The following is a 23387-nucleotide window of genomic DNA, read 5'->3' as shown; positions in this document are numbered from 1 at the left end:
AGCCCAACACTTAACCTGCTGTGCTACCAGGGCTTCTTACACTGCTCTCATAGTACCAGTAATATATGGCCAATTTATTTACAAACTCAGCTCACTTTCTTGACGTAGGACAAAGCCTGGGACTTCTCTGTCTATCGTCTCACCATAGATGATCTCATTTAGTCCTTTTTTTTCAATGCCACCTATGTGGCAGTGACTCTTTGGTTATAACCCTTCCTTCTCCTAATCAGAAGGTTCCTTCTCCTAATCAGAAGGTTCATACATCCACTTGCCTTCTTCACATCACCACTTGGATATCTAAAAGGTATCTTCAAGGTAATCTGAAAAGAACTTGTTTCTCTCAACTGTTCTATCTTAGATGCCAGAAAAAAATCAATATAGTCAATGTTTTAAAAAAGTATTCAAGTCCTTAAAAATAACAGTTCACCAGAACAGTATTTTTTTAAAAAACCAACTGTCCCCAATAGAATCCATGGAGATACAAAAGAAGCTATTTTCATTCGTTTAAGGAGCAAGACATCACTATTATTTAAACTGCTCTAGAAGGTCAAGAAAATGTAATAATATATGATACTGAAATAAAAATGCTAATCATTGGGAAAGGAAGAGATTAATATAAACATGTTTAAAGTTCTACCTAGAAAACCCAGGAAAATTAATACTGAAATATGCCTTTTTAAGATCGACTGGTCCCCAGGAAGAGATGAGCCAGTCAGAGTGCAGTATAGCACTGATGAAACACACATCTTTCCTCTAGTTCCTTAATGCTTCCTTCCTCCCACTATCATGATCTCAGTTTTACCTTACAAATCGGATTATACCAGAACATGCACATTGCTACAGATAAGAGCCTGCAACACAGGGAATCCAGGATAGATAACCCCCCGCAGGGCCAACAATGAGAATAGAGATACCAGGAGGATAGGGGAAGGTGGGGAAAGAAAGGGGGACTTGATCACAAGGATCGACATATAACCCCTTCCCAGGGGGACAAACAACAGAAAAGTGGGTGGAGGGTGACAGAGGACGATTTAAGATATTAAAATAATAATCTGTAATGTATCAAGGGTTCATGAGGGAGGGCGGGCAGAGGAGGGAGGGGGAAAATGAGGAGCTGATATAAAGGGCTCAAGTAGAAAGAAAATGCTTTGAAAATGATGATGGCAGCATATGTACAAATGTGCTTGACACAATAGATGATTATATGGATTGTGATAAGAGATGTAAGCGCCCCAATGAAAGTAATTAAAAAAAAAAGACTGACTAGTAAGAGGAGTCAGAAACATGGTCAAATTTTTTTAATTTAATAAATCTTTTTACTGGGGGTGGTCAAATTTTATAAACATCAATAGGTTTCCGGAATGGTAGCCATTGCCAACTAGAAAAGATAATGGAAAAGATCCATTTTTTTTAAGATCCATTTTTTAAAAAGCAATGAAAGTGTAAGCTATATAAAGCAGCTAGGATGGTCTTATGAAAAAGCCACAAAACCTGACAGTGAGACATTTTGAAGGTGAATGGATACATTGGGTGGTATAAGATATGGCTAAATAAATAAATAAAATATAATGATAATATAATAAGAAAGGTTCCTAGTGGGGGTGTCAGAGTGGGGAAGGGAGGGGATAAAGAGGAGCTGATATAAAAATATGTCAAGAAGAAAGAAAATGTTAAAGAAAAAAATGTTTTGAAAATGATAGTGGCAGCAATTGTACAATTAGTTTGATCTAATCGACTTGTGGATTGTTATAATATCTCTAAGAGCTCTCAATAAAATGATTAAAGGCTGAACAAATGTAAAGAGAGCTTTTATCCCCAGAGAATGAATACAGTTAAATGGCAATTCTCAAATTATTTTATATTTTAATAAATAATAATGAAATTAATTATAATGAAGCTTTACTAAACAATAATGGAAATTCTGACAGGGCAAGCAGAGACACCTAACGTGTGAGAAGTCTCTGCAAGACAAGGGAAATACTTGATAGTGAATTACTTTAAAGAGAATGATAAAGGTCATGTACAAGCTTGAATAATTCGACTTTTCTACTTCTTGGAATTTAAAACCAAAGCAAAAACACTTATTACCATGGCAATCCTTTCTTGTCACACAAAAAAAAAAGCAAACATCATAGAAATGTGCTAACTCAAAGACTTCACTTAGTTTAATTAATTTTAAAATCATTTCCAAATGTTAGATAATATTTCAGTGCCAATTTGTGTTTTAGTTTCCCTTCTTTTGGGGGGGGTGTTACTGGTGGTGGGGGCAGGGCTTTAACTTACACAATTACGGATTTAAAAAACGCGGGTGTCAGGCCAGGCTTTTCTGAGTGGTAACTCATGGCTCATGTCTTTTGCCTTTGGCCAACTTGAGTTGATTTCCAGAATCTAAATGACAGCCAACGTGTTAAGGGGCAGAGCCACTCAGACCTCTACCTTTAGTAATGAGCTCATCCATTCGCCCTCGTTTCTGTTTACTAGTTCACCAATCCTGCTAGTTCACAGATGACCTTGCTGTTCTCATCCCCAGTGTGGGGAGGGGAGGGAAGAGGAGGGGTAGATTCTAGAATTACAGGTAGGAAAGATCTTTGAAATATTTAGGCCTTGATGGCACGGCTCAGGCATGAACCAAACTCGCTAAAGGAGGGTCATTGAGGCTCCCTGCCGGGCTGAGTAAACTCCATCTTTACATGAAGATGCCCTGACAGCAGGGGCACAAAGCCACTGCTACTTGCCAAGAGGTCCTTTCAACAGGACAAAATCCCGGCATAACCACAGCTTTCTTGGACATTGCCCAGCTTTTTCTATCTAGCTGGGCTTCTCTGCCCGCCCCGCCCCACTCCACCCACCACACCCTGTCCCACCCCACCCCAAGATGCTGGACACCATCCAACCTTTTCTGAGTGGGTCTCCTGTATCACTGTCTCAGATTCATCCACGCTTAACTCCGAGTCTATTACCCTCCTTCTTAAGGCAAACAGCACAGCGTCGTGGAGGGTCAGGAACAGCTGGGCCTTGGTGATACCAGCGTCAAAGAAATCATTCCTCTCAAATGTCCTGACCACAGAAGCTAGAAGCCAAACCCAGAGCAGACAGTCAGACACCTGCGGGGCAGAGTAGCCAGTGCAAAAACCACAGCCCTCTCATGGGGGGAAGGATACTCACAGTGACACCCTGCCAAGAGCACCATGACGTTGGCATTCTGGAAAGCATTGCACATCTATGGGGGGAGAGGACATCAGTGTCGGGGAGCTTGGCCATCAACTACCAAAGGGCTTTCTAATGCACCAAGTTTTAAATGCCTTTGGCCATTCACTTGTCTAGAGGGTATGTAGCTTTAGACTCCACTTAACTTCCAAAACATGTGATGGGTGGACTTCTAGATGCCAGGAAATGCCTGAGTGCCAGGAAGACAAAAAGAGGATCGGACTGTCTCTTGTGGGGGTTGCCAGGGGGTGGGGATGGGGGGCATGCATCTTTTTAGTCTTCAGTTGTTCACATAGGAAAATCATGTTGGCATACAGTCAGTACCAGGCCAGAGATGGTCTGGGTGTGATGGGAACGTGCATGGTGTGAACGCTTAGTGTTCGCATGTGACCCCTACTCCCTGAAGTTCACTGAGTAGAGAGTAGGGAAAATGGAGGCAGCCAAGCAAGACAGTAGGGAATGCAACTTTGCAGCATAGCTTGAGACTTCTTTCCCTACTGTCTTGCCATCAAGTCAGTTCTGACTCACAGTGACTCTATAGGGCAGGGCAGAACTGCCTTGGGGGGTTTCCGAAACTGCCACTCTTGATAGGTAGGAGTAGAAAGCCTCATCTTTCTCCTTCGGAGCAGCTGCTTCCGAAGTGCTGACCTTGCTGGTAACCACACTATGACAACAGGGCTCCTCAGACATCACATACTGACCTCAAATTCACTTCAGTCGCTATATAGCACAGAGGCCATACATCTTGAAGTTCACTTCAAAGTATATCATTATAAAGTTATACTCCAAGACTGAGTAGAATCCAACTCCAACCCTGAGCACGAAGGTAAAACATCAAAAGGAATGTAACAGATAGTGCCAGGTGGAAACCAGAAAGCCATTCTTGGTCACATAGGAAATCATCAGGTCATAGGTGAAGGGTCACGCTGGGCAACACTCTAAATGGCAAACACATGGGAAAGGTACATTTCCTGATGTCTGAAGATGCTGGAACCCTTGAGTGGTCATCTCTAAGAGGACTGGGCTGCTGAGGTTTTTCTTAGTAAGTTTGAATGTTCAATTACAATGCGAACAGAGTACAATGGTCTCCAGCAGGCAGCAGAGAGCAGTGATCAAGGACGCAAAGAGCCCTGTGGTTTTGAAAGGTGCAAGTGCATGGGCCATGGCTCCCTGCAGGCTGTAAGGCGGAGGGTCTGGCCTGGTCCCCATGTTGGCGATGGAGCAAAAGGGCATCATCAGAGGCCGAGGATGGAGGATAACACGGAGAAGATTCGCTGGTGAACCCATGACAACGGGTGGGATGACACAACTGCACCATGGGCGCACAGGAAGAGTGATGTAACGTTAGGTGTTCTGCGTTCTGAGCCTGGCCAGGCCATTTGTTCATTGAGAGCTGAAGGAGAGAATACGGCCCCTCTCTCTGGGCTGTTGTGAGAACGAAATGAGACCATGTATAAACACGCCCAACTCGGCCATGCACGCAGTAGGCATTCCATCCTGCGGGATGAATGAAGTCTAAGGTAACAATTACAGGGCATGGCTGGCAGATGAGACTCTTCGACCAGAGGGACTACAAAGATGAACGAATGACAAGGACATCTGAGTCTAAAATGAGGTGGGGGTAGGGAGACCCAGTGGATGGGGTAAACTTTTAACATTCATCTCTTCTAGGCATCTCATGTTCGATGAGGAAACTGAGGTGCAGTGCAATTTAGCATCATGCCTTGAGTCGGGTGGGACAGTCAGTAGCAAGGGCAGGATACAGCCCTCATCTCTTCGACCACCAACCAGAGTTTTTGCTGCTGTGAAAGGCATCTTATGGCCTCCGACAAAGAGGAGCTGTACTCTAGCAGTGTATGCCCATGGGAATGAGAAGGTAGGATAAAATCTGATAAAAGAAGGGAAATTGGCCGAAGGAGCAAGAGTAATCTAGGATGCCATCAGAACCAGGAAGTAAGTGTCCAGGGGTGTTTAAATCTGAGCCATCACCAGTGGGAGCCAGAGGAAAAGAAACTGCTGTCCAGACTCCATCTGCCCTGTCTGAGAAACATACCTGATGAGCCCTGGCCCCAGGACAGAGTTCAGAGGAGTTCTGGAAGAAGGATGCATGGGAATCATGACCTCGGGAAATGGCCTCCGTGGTGTTTACCTCATGGAAGGTACAAGCAATTGCATGAAACAAAACATGGGTGTGACTTGTCGAAGGGAAACATGATATTCTCTGTAAACCACCCAATTCACAATAAAACGTTAGAAGAAATGGATGTACTAATGAGACCTTTTTTTCTTTTTTTTTTTACATGAAGGCGTCCTGATGGCATTGGATTGCTAACTGCAAGGTTAGAGGTTCAAACCTCTGCTCTGAGGGAGAAAAGTGAAGCTTTTCTGCTGCCATAAAGATTGCCTGTCTTGGAAGCCCTCTAGCAGGTCTCCGAGTCAGAAGTAAATGGATGGCAGTGGGTTATGAGACATTAAGCAATGAAGCCAGCAGGGTGAGCTGTGCATCTTAATCGCAGTGTACAAGAAAGAGTGCAATGAAGACTGTTGGAGAGACCAGAGTGTAGGAAAGAAACCAGGATCAAGGGATGCAGCTTTGAAGGAAACAACCCTGCCCACAGATGGCAGGGAAGTGGGAAGGGCTGCAGAGAGTGGAGAGGCCACCTCAAGGTGGATGTGTCCTCTCATCACAACTGTGTTAGCTCTCAGTGAAATGCAACCCAGGTCTTGTTCAGTGCCTGGTTCCCAGGAGCTGAGTCTTGGAGATTTCTTGGTGAGCGTTTTTCTGCAGCATTCAGACATTCCTTGAAAAGACCTGCAGCGATGAACATTGAGCCTCTACTCAAGTACTCCCTCGATGCAAGAACACTTTGTTCTATTAAACTGGCATGATGCTCACCTTCCCTACACGATTGCTGAAGACAAAGCATAAGCAAATGTGGTGAAGAAAGCTGATGGAGCCCATCTATCAAAAGATATAATGTGTAGGGTCTTAAAAGCTTGAAAAACAAACAGCCATCTAGCTGAGAAGCAATAAAGCCCACATGGAGGAAGCACACCAGCATGTGTGATCATCAGGTGTTGATAGGATCAGGTATCAGGCATCAAAGAACAAAAAAATCATATCATTGTGAATGAGGGGGCAACTGGACATCTCCTTACAAGAAGTCACGGGAAAGAGACAAGCCAGGGTGCAGTGTAGCAACAATGAAACATACGACTTTCCTCTAGTTCTTTAATGCTTTCCCCCTTCAACTATCATGATCCCATTTCTACCCTACAAATCTGGCTAGGCCAGAAGATGTACACTGGTACAGATAAGAGATGGAAACATGGGGATAAACTCCTCAGGACCAATAATGAGAGTAGCGATACCAGGATGGTAAGGGGAAGATGGGGTAGAAAGGGTGAACAGATCACAAGGATCTACATATAGCCCTCTCCCTTGGGGATGGACAACAGAAAAATAGGTGAAGGGAGGCGTTGGACAGTGTAAGACATGACAAAGTAATTTATAAAGTATCAAGGGTTGTGAGGGATGGGGGGGGGCGGGGAGGGAGTGGAAAAATTAGGAGCTGATACCACGGGCTCAAGTAGAAAGAAAATGTTTTCAGAATGATGATGACAACAAATGTGCAAATGTGCTTGACACAATGGATGGATGCATGGATTGTGATAAAAGTTATATGAGCCCCCAATAAAGTTAGTTTTAAAAAGAAAAATAAATAAGTAAAGGGGTAAAAGAAGAAAAGACAAAAAAAAAAAAAGACCTGCAGGTAACTCCCAGGATATAGTGGGAATCTCTGGGCATGGCCTGGATTTCTGGCACTGGGTGTTTCCTTGAGAAACAAGAATGCGACTTTTAAAACTCTGAGTAAACGATATCCCGGTGTCTTGTACACTAGGCACCATGCCTACTAAGTCAACCCCAGAATTTAATCAATCAAATTTGTCTCATTCGTATCTTTATTCTAAATGACCTTAAACTACCTCAGTGTTGGAAGTTGGGAGCCCTCACAGGCTCTTACTAAAGTACTTACCTGCCTTAAGATGACTGACGCCTGAGGATCCACAAAGTGGACCATAGAGAAATCCAGGATGATGGTGTGGATGGCAGGCAGAAGAGAAACATCGGAATAGGGTAAGTATGATCTACTTCTCACTTGGCTTTCAGCTACGTCAGGTGAAGGTCCCGAACTTATTCTTGAGGGGTTATTAGGAACCCAGACTTTCTCCACCTCCTCCGGGTTTTGGCCCTGGTTTCTCTGAGACATGGACGATACTGTGTATGGTACTTGCTCATCGGATGTGGTAGCCTGGCTGGTGATGCTCTCTAAGCGTGAGCAGCGGATCAGGTTGATGGAGGAGGAAGAATGCATGGATTTGGGTTCAAATTGCTCCGTGAAGATAACCTGGAACAACAGCATTAGGGGACGATGACTGGGAGGGGACACGGAAAAGGCTGGAAGTCCTTGCCACTCTGCTGTTTCCATCTGCCGCCTCACTCCCTCTCTTCTGCAGCTCCCTCCCAGATTCCCTCATGGCCATGGAGGCCATGCAGACTCATGATGGCCCCTGAGGACAGGGTGGAACCGCCCTATTGGGATTCTAAGACTGCAGCTCTTGGTGGGAGGAGAAAGCCTCCTCTTTCTCCTTTGGAATAGCCAGTGGGTTTGAACCGCTGACCTCATTAGCAGCGCAAGCAATGTGAAGTGTACTGTGCCACCAGGGCGCCCCCTTCCCAGACGAGGTACTGCTCCTCTTCATTCCAAGCTGATGACTACAACCACATTCAACTTTTCTTATCATCTCCATGGATGGCAGCCCCCTCCCAATTTTTCTGTGTCTGTCAATGATGTCAATGCTGTCCTAGTGACTCGAACTCAAAAGCATCTTTGATTTATTCCTTCCCCTCATTCCTGATAGTCTCCAATGCTGACTAATATGTTGCAGTATTTTTATGCATCAGTCCCTTCTCTCCACACCTCTTTTCCAACACCCTGCCTATCTCCTGTCAGACGTCCTGACAGGCAAAAATGACTTGGGCAGGGCAGTCTTTATCTCCCTACTAGGCCTTAGGTGTCTGCTTTAGATCACGCACAGCCTCAAGCATGGGGTCCAGTGACATGCAGTCTGTGCCCCCGGAGGAGGGACCAGACCCCACTGAGGGCAGCAAGGGCAGAGCAACACTGGTGGATAGACTCTATCAGGCACACAGAAAAAGGAAAATAATTCATTTGCTAGCTGGTGTGGTATGATGTTTCTGCCTTTGTAAAAGCTATTGCTCTGATCATGTTGCTTTGGAAGTATATTTTGAAAACAAGAAGGAGTGAGAGATTTTAAAAAACCCATACATGATGGTATATAGTATATAACAACAATAACAAAACCGAGCGTGGCTAGACAGGGTTATTGTGGTTGAAAGGAGGAGGATACCTCGAAGTTCAAAGTCACTGAGGCTGAGCCTTAGGGGTGCTGGTGGGGCCTGGTCTGTGGTGAGGAGATGCAAGATCCTCCAGACAGAAGGGACGCTATGAGCCTCCATGTGTCTTCTTTAACTTGTGCTTCAAGAACTTTCACAGTTCCATTCACGCCTACCTGCCTGCCCTCTTTTCCCACACCAGACCTCTTACTCTGAGACCCCACACTTATTCCTACCTGAGGGGCTTTGCCCAAACAGACGTGTAGACCTGCAGGCCTCCTTATCCTCTCCAACCACACTCCAACTGTCACTCTTCTGAGCCAGCACATGCCCAGTCCGCTCATGAAATTACTCCTTTGAGCTCACACTGTCTGTCCCACTTAGCTAAAGCCGTATAGTTGTTAGAGCCTAGCACACAATTCAGAACACCACAGTATTCCACCTTAAGCCGGTCACGCTCCTGTTCTCTCTGTCTTGAAACATGCTGCTGTCACCTGTGCTACCAAGAAAGCCAACATGGAGTTCAACTGACAGGCATCAGTGGCATGTTGCACCCAACTTCTGAGCTGTTCAACGATTTCAGGGTCGCTATTATGTGATTATATCTTTAGATGTCACATGCAGATAATCATTGCCGTAGTTGGACTTGTAGCTTCAGTCACTGTTTCAAAGTAGTCTTGTGCACAGGAGTTTGTTCTGCTCTGGGCTCTGCCTGTGTCTATGTTCAAAAGTTTCCATGAAAAAAGAAATGAGGAGGGGGGAGCGGGGAGGGAGGGGAAAAAAAAAGAGGACCTGATGCAAAGGAAGGGCTTAAGTGGAGAGCAAATGCTTTGAGAATGATTGGGGCAGGGAATGTGCGGATGTGCTTTATACAACTGATGTATGTATATGTATGGATTGTGATAAGAGTTGTATGAGCCCCTAATAAAATGTAAAAAAAGAAAAGAGGAGAAAAAAAGAAAATGATTAGGGCAAAGAATGTACAGATATGCATTATACAATTGATGTATGTATATGTATGGATTGTGATAAGAGTTGTATGAGCCCCTAATAAAATGTTTTTAAAAAAATAGATGAGAATCATTAAAATTGTCCATTGGTACATTAAAAAGAAATGAGTAACTCCCTGAAGACAGTGGAGCTCAGCTGCTCAGTGTCACCCCACAACATTCTTGTTACATCTTAGTTGTGGGGACAGAGTAGGCACTCATCAAATTTGGAACAATCCCGGTCTACTCTACAGAGCACCTGTAGATGTCCCGTACCTCTACCACACTCGGCCCACGATGTGCGCCACATACAGGGAAAACAGAGCGCAATTCTGCCTTCCTGGCAGAGTAGTTGGAGGAGATGCCTTTTTTTTCTAAAACAATTATTTTGGCACTTAATCCACATATCATAAACAATTCTACTGTTCAGTCATACCAAGAAGAGTTGTACAGTCATTACCACAAATTTAGAGCATGTTTTTCTCTTTTGTGCTCACTGTTATCAGCTCCCATTCCCCGGAGACTTTCCTGCCATACTTCTAAGAAATCATTAATCCCGTTACTGTCTCTATCCTGGATTTCATATACAGAAAAACATACAACAACAACAAAAACCCTAACAATAACAACGTAAAGCAGAGAAAAACCTCCATTGAAAAGAAAGTAGAAAATATTAAAAACTAGAACAACCTAAAAATGGGTTCAAACAGATCAAATGACAGGGTGTTAAGTTTTAATCTAACAAATCTGCCATAATCAACTTTCCAATGCACTCTGCATGAGAGCGAGCCCACTCACATCTCTGGTCTATGTCAAAGGGGTTCACTGGAGGTTAATCCTCATGTATTTCTCTTTTACTTTAAAAAAATCATTTTATTGGGGGTTCATACAACTCTTATCACAATCCATATATACATCAATTGTGTCAAGCACATTTGTACATTTGTTGCCCTCATCATTCTCAAAATACTTGCTCTCCACTTAAGCCCTTGGTATCAACTCCTCATCTTTTTTTTCCCTCCTCCCTCCCTGCACCCCGAGGAGATGTCTTTTGAACTTCATTAACCAGGTTAGGAGAGGACAGTTGGTATGTTTGGCAAATTCTGTAGGACCTAAGCTTCATAAGGGAATATGGGCACTCAGTGTTTCAAAGGGTCAGGCACATGGGTCGTGGGTCCCCAAGGTTGGCAGTTCAAAGCCACCAGCCACTCTGGGGAAGAAAAGATCTGACCATCTTCTGCAGTAAAGACTGCAGCCTAGGAAACCCTATGGAGTAGTTCTTCTCTGCCTACAGGGTCACTCTGAGTCAGAATCAACTTGACGGCACACAACAAACAACAAGAAGGAAGGGTAAGGCAGTGAGTGGTAGCAGTGATGGGTATCAATTATAGGCTGTCGACTGGGTGGTTACAGAAAGGTCCCAGAGCTAGAAATGTGACACCCTACTTTGAGGGAGACAACACTTAGGCCAGTTCGGGATTGGAAATAACAAACACTTTGTGGCTCTCATCAGCTGAGAGATCAGGGGCCTTCAAAACAGGCCTTGAAGTCCTGTCGTCGCTTCCAAATCCAAACCTATTGCCATCGAGTCAATTCTGCCTCATAGGGTGGCTATGATTGTATCTACCCAGATGCTATGAAAGCTCTTTCTGGAATAGCGGCCTACACTTGGTGCTCCATCTTGCACCCTCCACCTCATGTCCCTGATCATAGGCAGCTATCAGGAGACCCTGGCAGATCCTGGAGACCGCCCCCACCCCCACCCCACCCTTGACCTTGCCCCAGCCAAAATTGGGCAACATTCTTTTTTGTTTTATTTTTTTGAAAAATACTTTTATTGGGGTCTCTTACATTTCTTATCATAATCCATACATTCCTCCAATATGCTAAGCACATGTGCTGCCATCATCATTTTCAAAGTATTCTCTTCCCACTTGAGCCCCTGATATCAGCTCCCCAATTTCTTTCCCCCTCCCTCCTCACCTGCCCTCCCCAATGAACCCTTGATAAGTTATAGATTATTTTTCTGTGTCTTATATCATCCTCCGTTGCGCCTCACCCACTTTTCCATTATTCGTTCCCCTGGGAGGGGATTCTAGTTGATCCTTGTGATCGATTCCCCTTTCTCCCCATACCTTCCCCTAATCCTCCTGGTATCTCTACTCTCCTTGTTGGCCCTGTGGGGTTTATCTATCCTGGATTCTCTGTGTTTCGGGTTCTTGTCTGTAGCAGTGTGCATGCTCTGGTCTAATCCAATTTGTAAGGTAGAATTGAGGTCATGATAGTGGGGGGAAAGGAGTATCAAGGAACTAGAGGGAAGTTGTGTGTTTCATCAGTGCTATACTGCACCCTGACTGGCTCATGTCTTCGCTGTGACCCCTCTGTGAGGGGATGTCCAATTGTCTACAGATGGGCATTTGGGTCTCCACTCCATACTCCCCACCCCCATTCACCTCGGGTATGATTTTATTCTGCGTCTTAGATTACTGATACCTGATCAATTTGCCAACATTCTTAAAGTCACTTATTTTCATTAATCTTAAGCTGGCCAGCATAAAACACATACACACACACACACACACACACACACACACACACTCACTCACTCACTCATCACTGCCACCAACTCAATTCCAACTCAGAAACCCAGAGGACATGGTAGAACTGCACCCATGGGTTTCCAAAACGGCACCTCTTTATAGGAGTCGAAAGTTTCGTCATTCTTCTAGCAGTTTCTAAAACCCAATCAAAACCTCTCAAGGATTGACGGGATGGCAGTGAGTGAGTGAGTGAGTGCAGTTTATAACACGTGAGGGACATGCAAGCAATAAGAAATGTTCCTAACCCTGGGAGGTGGATCCGGCTCGTCACAGTTGCAGAAAAAATTACAGCCTCTTTCTGGCTCTCTGTTGGCATGCCTGTGGTGGCTACTCTGACCAAACAGGCTGTACACGTCTTCTTCTGTAAGACACACCTTTATCATGTCCATCTGGAAGGGAGAAGAGGGCCGAGCACTGAGGGTAAGTGGTAGGAAAGAGGGCAAAGGGGGAGGTGAGGGGCCCGGGCAGGTAGAGGCAGGCAGGAGGGTACGCGGGTACCTCTTTTAGCAGCTTGCGCTTCAGCTGGTAAATGTTGACAAACGTAATGGAGTTGCAGCACTGGAAGATTTTCACCCCGGGGATGTTGATTATCTGTCAGGTGAAAGGTTAAATGGAGGGAAATTTCTCAGCTCTTTCATGAGTAAAAACCGTTGAGGCCCAAATACCCATCAACAGATGAATGAATAAACAAAAGCCCTTCTAGCCATGAAAACACAAAGCAGCCACGGAGTCAATTCTGGTTTCTAATAACCGTGTGTAGGGCTTCTGAGATGTACATCTTGATGGGAGCAGACTGCCTCAACTTCCCTGCCGCTCTCCCCCACCCACCCCCATCCTGCCGCCTCAGGGGTAATTGGTGGGTTTGACCCACTGACTTTCTGGTTACAGCCCAATACCTAACCCACAGTGCCACCAGGCTCCTTGTTCCATCTGCACAATGGAATATTATTCTGCCACGAAAAGGAATGGAGTTCTGACACATGCTATGACATTGATGAGCCATGAAAACATTACGCTGAAGGAAAAGAGCTAGGGACATATGAAAGGACAAATACCAGACAATCCCACTTATTTGAGGTATCTGCCCTAAAAGAACCACATCCCAACCTACTGCTATCAATTGGATTCTGACTTGGCAACCCCAAGACTGTAAATTTGTATGGGAACAGACAGCCTCATCTTTCTCTTGTGAAGTGGCTGGGACGCTCGAACTGCTGACCTGGTGGTTAGCAGCCCAGTGCTTAATGCCTTGCACCATACCAGTCTTCCTTAGGAGAAACCTAGAACCAGCAAATGCATAGAGACAGAAAGTAGAATAGAGGTTGCCAGGGGCCTAAGGAGCTGGGGAAGGGGAGTTCATCTCTTCATGGGTACAGAGTTGCTGTTTGGGGTGCTGAAACGCTATGGAAATAAATGGTGGTGGTGGCTGCAAACATTGATGAATAAATGAAATCTCTCGAGAACCTCCTGGAGAAACCATATGCCTTGTGAGAAACAAAGAAAAAAAAAAGAGAAAAAAAAAAACACCCCTTGCTTTTCTGGCTCCCTTCATTTCCCCTCAGCTTCCCAACTCCTTTTTCTTAACTCTCCTTTCCCCTCAAGTATACATTTAAAGTACCCCTCAGGCGTTCTGTGGTACCGCAAACATGTGTCTGCTTCAGCGGCTGCCTCTACCTTCCTGTATCCCTCTCCTCTCCCCTTCCTTAAGGGTCAGCTGTCACAAACAGCAGCAAAGATGCTCCAGGGGAAGACCAGGCCTCGGCCTGGCCTGTACCATCCCCTGGCCACGTACATGATGTGGGCGCTTACCTCCCGGTAGTCATTGATGGTCCTATAAATGTTGGTGTTGGGGATCTGGCCCAGGAGGTAAATCTTGGCTCTGAAAGGAAAGGACGCGTGGGTGCCGCACATCAGTCATAATTCTCTCTCCCTACTCTGCTTGGCCTCCTATTTCCCTGTGACGAAGAAGTACCTGTGTGACCGGACGGTGATGATGAGGAAGGCAAAAGTTATTGAAACAAGTAGTCCAACATCCAATCCCAGAAAAAGTGCAGATAAGAACGTCATGATCCAGATGATCTTATGGAAAAGGAGAGGGAAAATAAACGTGAGAACAAGCAGAATTCAGAGAACAGCTGGCCCTAGCCCTCAGCTCACTGCCCTCCCTTCCACTGGGATCTAGACCCTGAGATTTAGAGAACATCCCACACTCATGTGCACTGGCGCCAGCCTAAAGGGACGTCCTCACTCATCTCTTTTACTCTCTCACCCTCTCGTTCTCTCTCTGGAAACGTCCATCTCCTCGTGTACAAAGTAGCAAGAATAATATCTCCAGGCTTTGTTGAGATGGGAAATACCATTTATAAGGCAACCTACAAATCACCGACAAAATGTCAGCTGCTATTTTCAGAACCTGCTGCCATGGGGCCCTCTCCCCGCCCCCCCATGGCTAACCCCTACAGGATGGTCACAAAATGCTGCCCAGACACATTTCCGTTCTGCATTGGCTGTTTTTACGAAGCTGATGGCCAGGCTTGTCTTCCGAGTCCCCCTTAGTCTAGAGCCTCCGCTGCAACCTGTTCAGCATGACAGCAGCACACACACGTCCCTACTCACATGGGTGGTGGCTGTGCATGGGGTGCCTCAGCTGGGCTTTGAACCCTGGTCTCCTGCATGGTGATACTCCTACCAATGAGCCATAATTGCCCTACAAGACCTCCCTCAGTTAGTTAGTCCTTTACCAATGCCCACCCACCACCACCTTCATCGTGCTTAGCCAGTGACCTGACAGAGGAGAGAGGCTAGGGCTACCTTAAGTACTTATTTCCCCTTTCAGGCTGGGCTCAACTCTCCTTCCTTCTCTCCGTGCTGCAGGAAGTTAGCCCTCCCCTTAGTCTGTCTGCCAGCTGGGCCACAGTTCCTTAGCTCCTCAGCACCCGGCTCCCCAAATGACTCCGCCTCTCTCTTAGTTCTTTGTTTCTGTTGAAGCCATGGCCTCTCATGCTATTAGATCCCCTGTCTTTTATGTCATAGGTGGCATGGTGATTCGATGTTGGCCTGCCACTCACAAGATCAGCGGTTCAAAACCACCAGCCACTCTGTGGGAGAAAGACGAGGCTGTCTTCTCCTGTGAAGATTTACAGTCCCAGGAGCCCACAGGGGCAGGGTGGCTATAGGTCAGAATTAACTTGTTGGCAGGGAGGGTTTAAAAATAAAATATTTTATTTCTATTTTCCCCTCTGTCTCTTGGTGTGTCCCAATAGAAAGGAGGGTGGCCAAGCACCCCCTTGCCTTGTTAGGACTGGGGTTTCCTGTCCTGAAATGCAGGAGCCCTGGTGGCACAGAGGTGAAGCATGTGGCTGCTAACTAAAGGCCAGCAGTTTGAACCACCCAGTGCTCCGTAATAGGAAGTCGTGGGCAGTCTGCTCCCATTACAGTGTAGAGGCTTGAAAACCCTGGGTGTGCAGTTTTACTCTGCTTGGTAGGGCTGCTCTGAGTCAGAATGGACTCAGTGGCAAAGGGTTTGGGTTTTTGTTCTTCGTCCATGTTTATGTGAACTGGATTAAGTACAATTCAAATATGCAATGTGGAACAAGCCCTTTGTGTTGTACATCTGTACACAACTGTAGCCACTAAGGCGTTCCTAAGCCGGGCCGATGATGTAGGTGCTCATCTGCTAACCAGAAGTTAGAGAGTCAGGTCTGCCTTGAACTAAAGGCCTGGTGAGCGACGTCCCTCTGGAGCACAGTGCTACTCTGACATACTTGCTGGCAGCTGGATTGTTTGGGGGAGGGAGCAACGTAATTGCGCTTGTTTGGTTTGGCATCAAGGGAATAGTCTCCGTATTTTCAAAGGCCAGCAACCTGGACTTCCTCTTAACAAGCCAAGCTAGGGCTCCGTGTCTTTTGTTTGTTCTCCTTTTCCTCTCTCTCACCTCCCCTGTCAGTGCCCTCCTCGGGCTCATTGTATACATGCACATGTACTCACACAGTCATACTGGTCCTGCTTCCACAGAGTGGGGAGGTTGGAAATGGTTTCAAGGTAGGGTATCACGTTGCTCAGAACAATCCCAGCCAACACAGCCTGTGCGAGGAAAGATAAACCTGACTTCATTTTCTGTTCAGGGTTACAACTCCCAAGTCCCCACAAAGGAACCAAAAAGTAGAGTGGACAGGGGGGTGGGGCAGGCAGACCAATCAGAATGGAAGTAATGAGCATGCTGGCACATCATGCAAAGTGCAGCCAGTGTCACCGAGCAATGTGTACGGGAGTTATTAAAAGGGAACCTAATTTGTTGTGTAAACTTCCCCACATGCACAGTCCAGAGGGCAGAGAGGCGGGGTGTGCTTGAAACGGTGCCAAGAGGTGTTGAGTTCGCAGAGCTGAGGGCTCAACTGCAGCTCTGGAGCAGAGGCTCAACCTCACTTGCAACCTCCAAGCCACTGCTGCCAGGCTCTTGCAGCTGCCACTGCTGAACGCCTTGTACACTCGCCCTGCAGAGAAGACCTGGGCTGAGGTTGCTGGGCGTCCAGCTCCTACCAGGACCTGGGGGCTGTTTGGAGATCCCCACACACAGGCAGCCAATTATAGGTGCAAGTTGGTAAATCCTGAGGCTCCAGAGCTAAACTTAAGCAGGGGTTATGTTGATATATGTGCATCAAAAATATACACATACCTATAAATGTATTCATACAATATTCATATCATGTAAAGTCCTATTTCACCGAACATATTGTGGACATTAAGTGGCATGTATCTATATTATTATTTTTTAAGTTGGTCAAATTTGCCACTCCAAGATATTTTCCACTGACATTACTATGTCCATATGTCAACTCGTTATGCAATCAATTACCCTGCATGTTTCCCACCGCTTGTCTTCCTCTATCAGGCCCAAGGCCTGACTGACTTGGTAGGTAACAATCCAACGAACCCTCAGTTTATTATTTATAGACACGGTGAGCGAAAGCCCCCTGCTTCAGTGCTTGTGATGGTTATGTTATGTGTCCACTTGGCTAGGCCACGATTCTCAGGAGTGTGGCAGATATTATGTAATCATCTCTTTTTTGTGATCTGATGTTAATAGGGATTGAATGGGGATCCTTGGTAGTGTGGCCTGCATCCAATAACACACACACACACACACACACACACACACCCCTCCTGTGTGCCTGCGGTTCTCAACTTGTGGGTCGTGACCCCTTTGGGGGATTGAATGACCCTTTCACAAGGGTCACCTGATTCATAACAGTAGCAAAATGACAGTGATGAAGTAGCAATGAGAATAATGTTATGGTTGGGGGGTCAGCACCACATGAGGAGCTGTATGAAGGGTCGTGGCATTAAGAAGGTTGAGAACAGTGCTGTCAGCGCTCTCTTTCTCCATATTGTATTTGATTCTCCATTGTCTGACCTCTGAAGCAGAGTCGAGAAAAAACTTCCAGCCTTACACCTGACCCATAGATTAGAACTCGCCAGTCTCCACAACTACTTGAGCTGTTTCCTTGAAATCAGTCTGTGTGAGTGTGCATGTGCGTGCGTGTGTGTGGTTTTGTTCCTCTAGACTAGAGGACCCAGCGTTGTTCATGTTTGGTGTGTGAGGCAACCCATAAAGGGCTGGCATCTTTAGCTATATGTCTTGTATTCTCCTACTTGGTCTTACCTTCTCTGTCTGTCTGGCATTCTACATAGGAACCTACATAGAATGGTCTATATGATTAATTAAGGCAATTTCCACTCACAGAAACTCTAAAATAATTTCAATTAGGCATATATTCAAATTTATAATTAACACTATAAATTGTTAACAGAAAAATAGCATTTTTCCCTTTTCCCATCAAATCCAATTAGCAAATTTAAAACCTTGCTAACACATGGGTTACATGGTTCTTGAGCATAAGAAAGTGTTATTCTTTTGGAAAATAACTTGGTGATATATCAAGAAATGTTGAAAATACTTTTATAGAGAAATTTTATTTTAGAAATCCTAAATACAGAAAAAGGTAAATGTACAAATCTATTCATTGCCATGTTTATTTGTAATAATATGAATGCAGAATAACATGTTATTATAATACCAGAAGAAGAAAACCTAATTTTCTAACAATAATTAAGTGATTGTTTCCATATGTAGTACCATCTTACATATTCAATTAAACAAGGGTATAAAATTATATATGTGATCAGAACACAACTATGTAAAGTGATGGCCATTCATAGAAAACAAATAGTGTTTGAACATGTGTCAAAATGTTAAAAGGTGGCTTAATTGTGGTTGTAAGTGCCTGGTGTTTGATGTTGTTTGTTTCTTTGATTGGAGGGAGTCTGTTATGAATACACAAAGTTTTTTAAATGACCATTTCTACTTTTTTAAAGGGAAGAAAGCTTCTCACATGTGAGCAAGAAAAAGACGTAAACTCATAAGTGTATGAAAATAATCAGGTCCTGAAAGCAGACCCTAACCCATGTTATGCAGCACCGTCTTGTGTTCAGAAAGCCCCTGAGTTAACCTTTCTGTCTCATTCCCCACATTCCTCTTTACATTCTCTACCTGAGAATCAGAATTGATGCTCCCACCAGGAATGGCTGGGTCAACGCTGACCTTCTGAGGGCATCTGATGACTAATTGGACTCACCAGGTCCGTGGAAGAGGGACAGAGCAAACAAAGCCAGCAGAAATGACTTTGTTCCCACCATACCATCTCTTTCCCGGTCAAGAAATGCCAAATTGCCTGCAAGTTGCTGGGAAATGGGATGAAGAGGCAAAGGCACTCACCAGCCCAGGGTTTGGGGCTTGAGACAGGGAGTATGGAGAAGAAGCCAACCTTGTCACAAAACAACATTCTACAAGGAAATGGTTTACCTTCCTGAAGACTGAGGTAAAGTATACTCACTGGATCGCGAAGCATTAATCTTACACACAACTCCTATCATCCAAGAGACAGTCGTTCACTTTTTGGTCTCTTCTCTGTACATTTTTCACATAAAAGTGGAAGTGTTGAACATGTTATTTTTCCATGTGTTTTTCCCAAATGTTCATTGGTCCCCTTGCTAACTAGTCGAGGTCCTAGGCTAGCTGCTCCACCAATGAACCCCCAAAAGGGCTTTGCAATAAGTCTTCCAAGGAGGGAAGAGGTCAGCCATTGCTTGACATCATGGACCCCCACCCACATTACAGCAAGCCAGGTGTTCACATCTTATCCACGAACATGGTAACTAGATGTAAGAGTGATGCCATTAGCCCAAAGCAAGGGCGCTTCTGTCCCAGCACATTTAAATTAAAGGAGTGTTATCTACGTTTTATCATCACCCTTCAGTGAAAATTCTGACAATTTTTATTGATTTGGGACTTATTTTGTTGCTTCCAGCTATAAAGAAAAAGAAAGCACTGTTTACAGTAAATTAGTGAATGGTCCTCCTAACCTCAATCATTGGGGTAAAAACATGCTACTGACACATCTGCTGGTTATCTTCTGCAAGCCACTGATAACCACCGGCTCACTCTCACTCGCCTTACATGGATTCCAAGGAGGGACGCCCGCGTCCCTGGCTCCCAAGAGCAGAAGACAGCAACAGCAGCCTTGAGATGATGCTGATAATCACCAGGTGGATGTCTTCAAGGAGATCAGGCTAGCAGTCACAACCACTCTCGCTTAGGGACTTCCACCTCCCTTACTGTCGTGAATTATCTTAGGATTATCTAAAAATGGCCAACGGGCATATTAAGGAAATCAAACAGACATGATGGCCACTGAGCATTGGTCTACCTTAGAATTGAGACCTGAGAACATCCAGTAGTTAGCACTGTAAGTGCATGTGCATCTCTAAGTGCAAAGTAACCCATGTCCCACAAAGGGAAGAGATGGCCCATTCAATATAGAATCATCCTAACCGAACACAAAGTTGGAACTCAACTTTAAGACCCTACCTTCTTAGTGAGATCTATCCAAGAGGCAGTGTAGGGACGCAAGAAGACGTCAGTCCACATGACAGAGAACAAGGGCGTCGGGAAACAGTTGGGGAAACAGACGGCACAAGCACGCAGTCCGTTTCTAAGGCTGTATTGGCACTAAGGGTTCTGGCACCTGAAATCTATCTGGCCACTTTAAACAGAGTCCATCCTTAGTAGCTTAAGCAATAAGATGTTTAATGAGATGAGAATAATAATGTGTCTTGGGCACGTATTATAAGTCAGACACTGCTTTTTCTAAATGCTTTACATATTTGCATTACATATGTATATGTGTAATACACATGTGTAGATGTATATATAGATATGTGATGTGTGTATACATATATGTATATGTGTGACCAACCCTATATAATAGATACAATGACTTTAAAGGAAAGATACGAAGATAAGAGGGAACAACCATTGAGGACCATCTGAATTGCAAGTCTCTTTCGAGGTGGCCCAGCAAGAAGTGATCTGGAGGTCTGGTTACTTACGTTCGGTATACTCTGGAAGAAGTGTCCCACCTTCACCATCAGCAGCAGCATCACACCCGCGCCTACCAGAGATGCACACTGAGGAGACAGAGCCAGTTGGAGAGAGACCATCAGGAACACATTGGTCCCTCTCTGTAACTGTGGCCTGCTGCTTGGTGAGAAGCACGTCAGTTTTGTTCATTTTAAAGGAGTCATGTGCAACCGTTCAACATTAGTGCATTTTTGTTGAACTGACACTTTCACATTTTATTTCACAAAGTGCTAAGCCCATACTCAATAAAGACTTCTGGTTGCAGCCACATAGCTATGGAAAATAACATCTATGGCAATTAGTTTTAAATTTCTGAATGCTCTCTCACAGCTGGTGATCGAAATACCTGTAGCCAGTAGACACTGGTGCCCCACCCCCTCAAGTGGCAGCCAGGGCACATGCCATCACTGCCAGGCCCTGGAGACGCCTCTGGTTGAATGAAGGCATGAGTCCTCCAAAAGGCTCCAAGGGACCCTGGGCCTAGGAATCGAGTAACCATGGCTCTGCACCACAGTTCGGGGTCTCCTCAAGCCAGGCGTGAGTTTTATCCCACCTCTAAACCCTTCCTGCACAATTGACGAGGTGCCCAGGTGGCACAGTGGTGAAGCACTAGGCTGCTCACCACAAGGTTGGCAGCTTGAGCCCACCAGCTGCTCCACCAGAGAAAGACAGAGCAGTCTTGGTGCCATACAGATGGCCGCCTTGGAAACCCGAGGGGGCAGGTCTCCTCTGCCCCAGGGGTCACGATGAGTTGGAATCAACTGGATAGCAATGGGCTTAGACTGTTTATAAAATCCTCAATAGACTCCTCTCACTGACGGCCCTGAAATCTCAACCATTCTATCTTCCCATACAAACACCTCCCCCACACTTGCCTGCTTCGCGTCCCCGTAGCTTCTCATGTAGCAGCTTAAAAAAGACATGAATGCCTTCCCATTTCCCTTCTTCCATCTGTGTGTCACTGGCATTTAAAAACGTGGCAAATGTGAATCGAGACTCCTGGAGGGCTGACTCCTGAGGGCTCAGTCACTTGGGAAGTGACACTGACTTGTCCAAAGTGGAAAGCTACGAAATATAAAAACCCCAAGACCAAACCCACCATCATGGAGTCCATGCCAACTCCTAGCGGGGCCTTTAAAAACTCAACACTCTCTGGACAGTTTTGCACTCGCTCTATCCTCTCCTGGTTCCATTTTTAAAATAAATTTAAACCTAGTTATAAAAATAATATACATGATACACAAAACGATATAAAGCTGTGTCATTGTTTTCCACTGTGGTGGGGTGGGGGAGGGGATAAAACCATAACCACAATTCAAAACAGTGGCGAGAGCTGAGGGAGTTCCTTGAATCGAGTCCATTAAAAGACCACCCAGCAGTGATTCTCAGATTATTCTCTTAATTACCTCCAACATCTCCGATCTGGCCCACGCCCACCCCATCCCCACTTCTCCATGTGAAATATAATATTCTTACCAAGTTCTCTCTCACTGTTGATTGCTATTGGCCTTCTAAATGCATCACTCAAACCAACAGCAGTGCAACCAGTGTTCTACTCCCTCTTCCCCTTCCCAGAGGATTCCCGGCTAACTAACGTGAGCAGCCAAACTCAAAAGGCCTGAGCCACATGAGGGACGCATAAGAAGAGTCATGGGGACAGTCACTGGAAGAGACTCAGAAAGCCCTAAAGGCAAACACTTCGTACTGCGTGGCCCTGAGACTGTAACTGGACCCATCACAGTCACGCCTGCTGCTGAGCTGAATTTACAGCTCTGGCTTCAGGTGCTCTTTGTTGGCACAGTGGAAAAAATATGGATGGGTCCCGGAAAAGACTTGTACCTTTTCTACAATCTCTTTTCTCCAGAAACTTCCAGTTTGTCTCTTTTTTTAAAAAGTAAATAAGTCAACAAAGATGCCCAGAAGCTAAAATAAGTGGTATAAAACATAGATTATAAATGAATACGAGCCAGGCACTAAATCACATAAAATGTGCTTCTCAGAGAGGACGTGGAGTGGGGAGCAGGGAGGGAGGGGGAAAAAAAAAGAGGACCCGATGCAGAGGGCTTAAGTGGAGAGCAAATGCTTTGAGAGTGATGAGGGCAAAGAATGTACGGATGTGCTTTATACAATTGATGTATGTATATGTGTGGATTGTGATAAGAGTTGTATGAGCCCCTAATAAAATGTAAAAAAAAAAAAAGAGAGAGAGGACGTAGAAGCCTGCCAATAAGGCCGTGTCCCCGCAGGGACATAGTCACAGGCCTGGGCTGTGGGTGAGAGGACCAGCCTGCGGGCCTGTGTGCCTTAGGAGGACACTTGGTGGCTCTCAGAATCTCAGGTGCGTTACTGAATGGGCCAGCAAGCACAATACAAAGGTACATCTATGTGCTTTGTGTCTGTACTGATTTCTCCATCACTTTTGCCAAGCTTTCTTGACTCAAATTTAGCTCCCAGGGCTTCAAGGTGATGTAAGAATGGGCAGAAAATCCCCACAGCCAGAGTCATGATCAATATGCAGACCTTCAACCCACAACTGCTACACACTCTGTGAGTACAGCGAAATAAAGACAGGAGATTGCTGAGCCTCTGCCCTGGTACTAGGAACGTGGGGTAGAAGCTATGATTTTTTAGCAGCTCTTAAATGACAGGCTCTATTCTCATCTAATTTAGTTGTCAACTGTAAGATGGGCTTT

General features: G+C 45.3%; 1 protein-coding gene across 1 annotated transcript in view; it reads right to left on the bottom strand.

The window, feature by feature from the left end:
• The window catches only part of SLC26A8 (solute carrier family 26 member 8), a 78823-nt gene that overhangs the window by 1392 nt on the left and 54044 nt on the right, over positions 1-23387 (bottom strand). Inside the window, exons 10-18 of the mRNA XM_075554119.1 lie at positions 20664-20741; positions 16203-16298; positions 14188-14294; positions 14025-14094; positions 12714-12806; positions 12461-12604; positions 7245-7616; positions 3166-3220; positions 2895-3070 (exon numbers count right to left, since the gene is read on the bottom strand). Of these exons, the coding sequence (XP_075410234.1) occupies positions 2895-3070; positions 3166-3220; positions 7245-7616; positions 12461-12604; positions 12714-12806; positions 14025-14094; positions 14188-14294; positions 16203-16298; positions 20664-20741 (1191 nt within the window). The remainder of the gene's footprint in view (positions 1-2894; positions 3071-3165; positions 3221-7244; positions 7617-12460; positions 12605-12713; positions 12807-14024; positions 14095-14187; positions 14295-16202; positions 16299-20663; positions 20742-23387) is intronic.

This window comes from Tenrec ecaudatus, chromosome 7 (genome assembly GCF_050624435.1).
Source record: "Tenrec ecaudatus isolate mTenEca1 chromosome 7, mTenEca1.hap1, whole genome shotgun sequence".
Classification (NCBI taxonomy): Eukaryota; Metazoa; Chordata; class Mammalia; order Afrosoricida; family Tenrecidae; genus Tenrec; species Tenrec ecaudatus.
The sequence above is the reverse complement of the archived record's forward strand: the minus strand, read 5'-3'. Positions and strand labels throughout refer to the sequence as shown.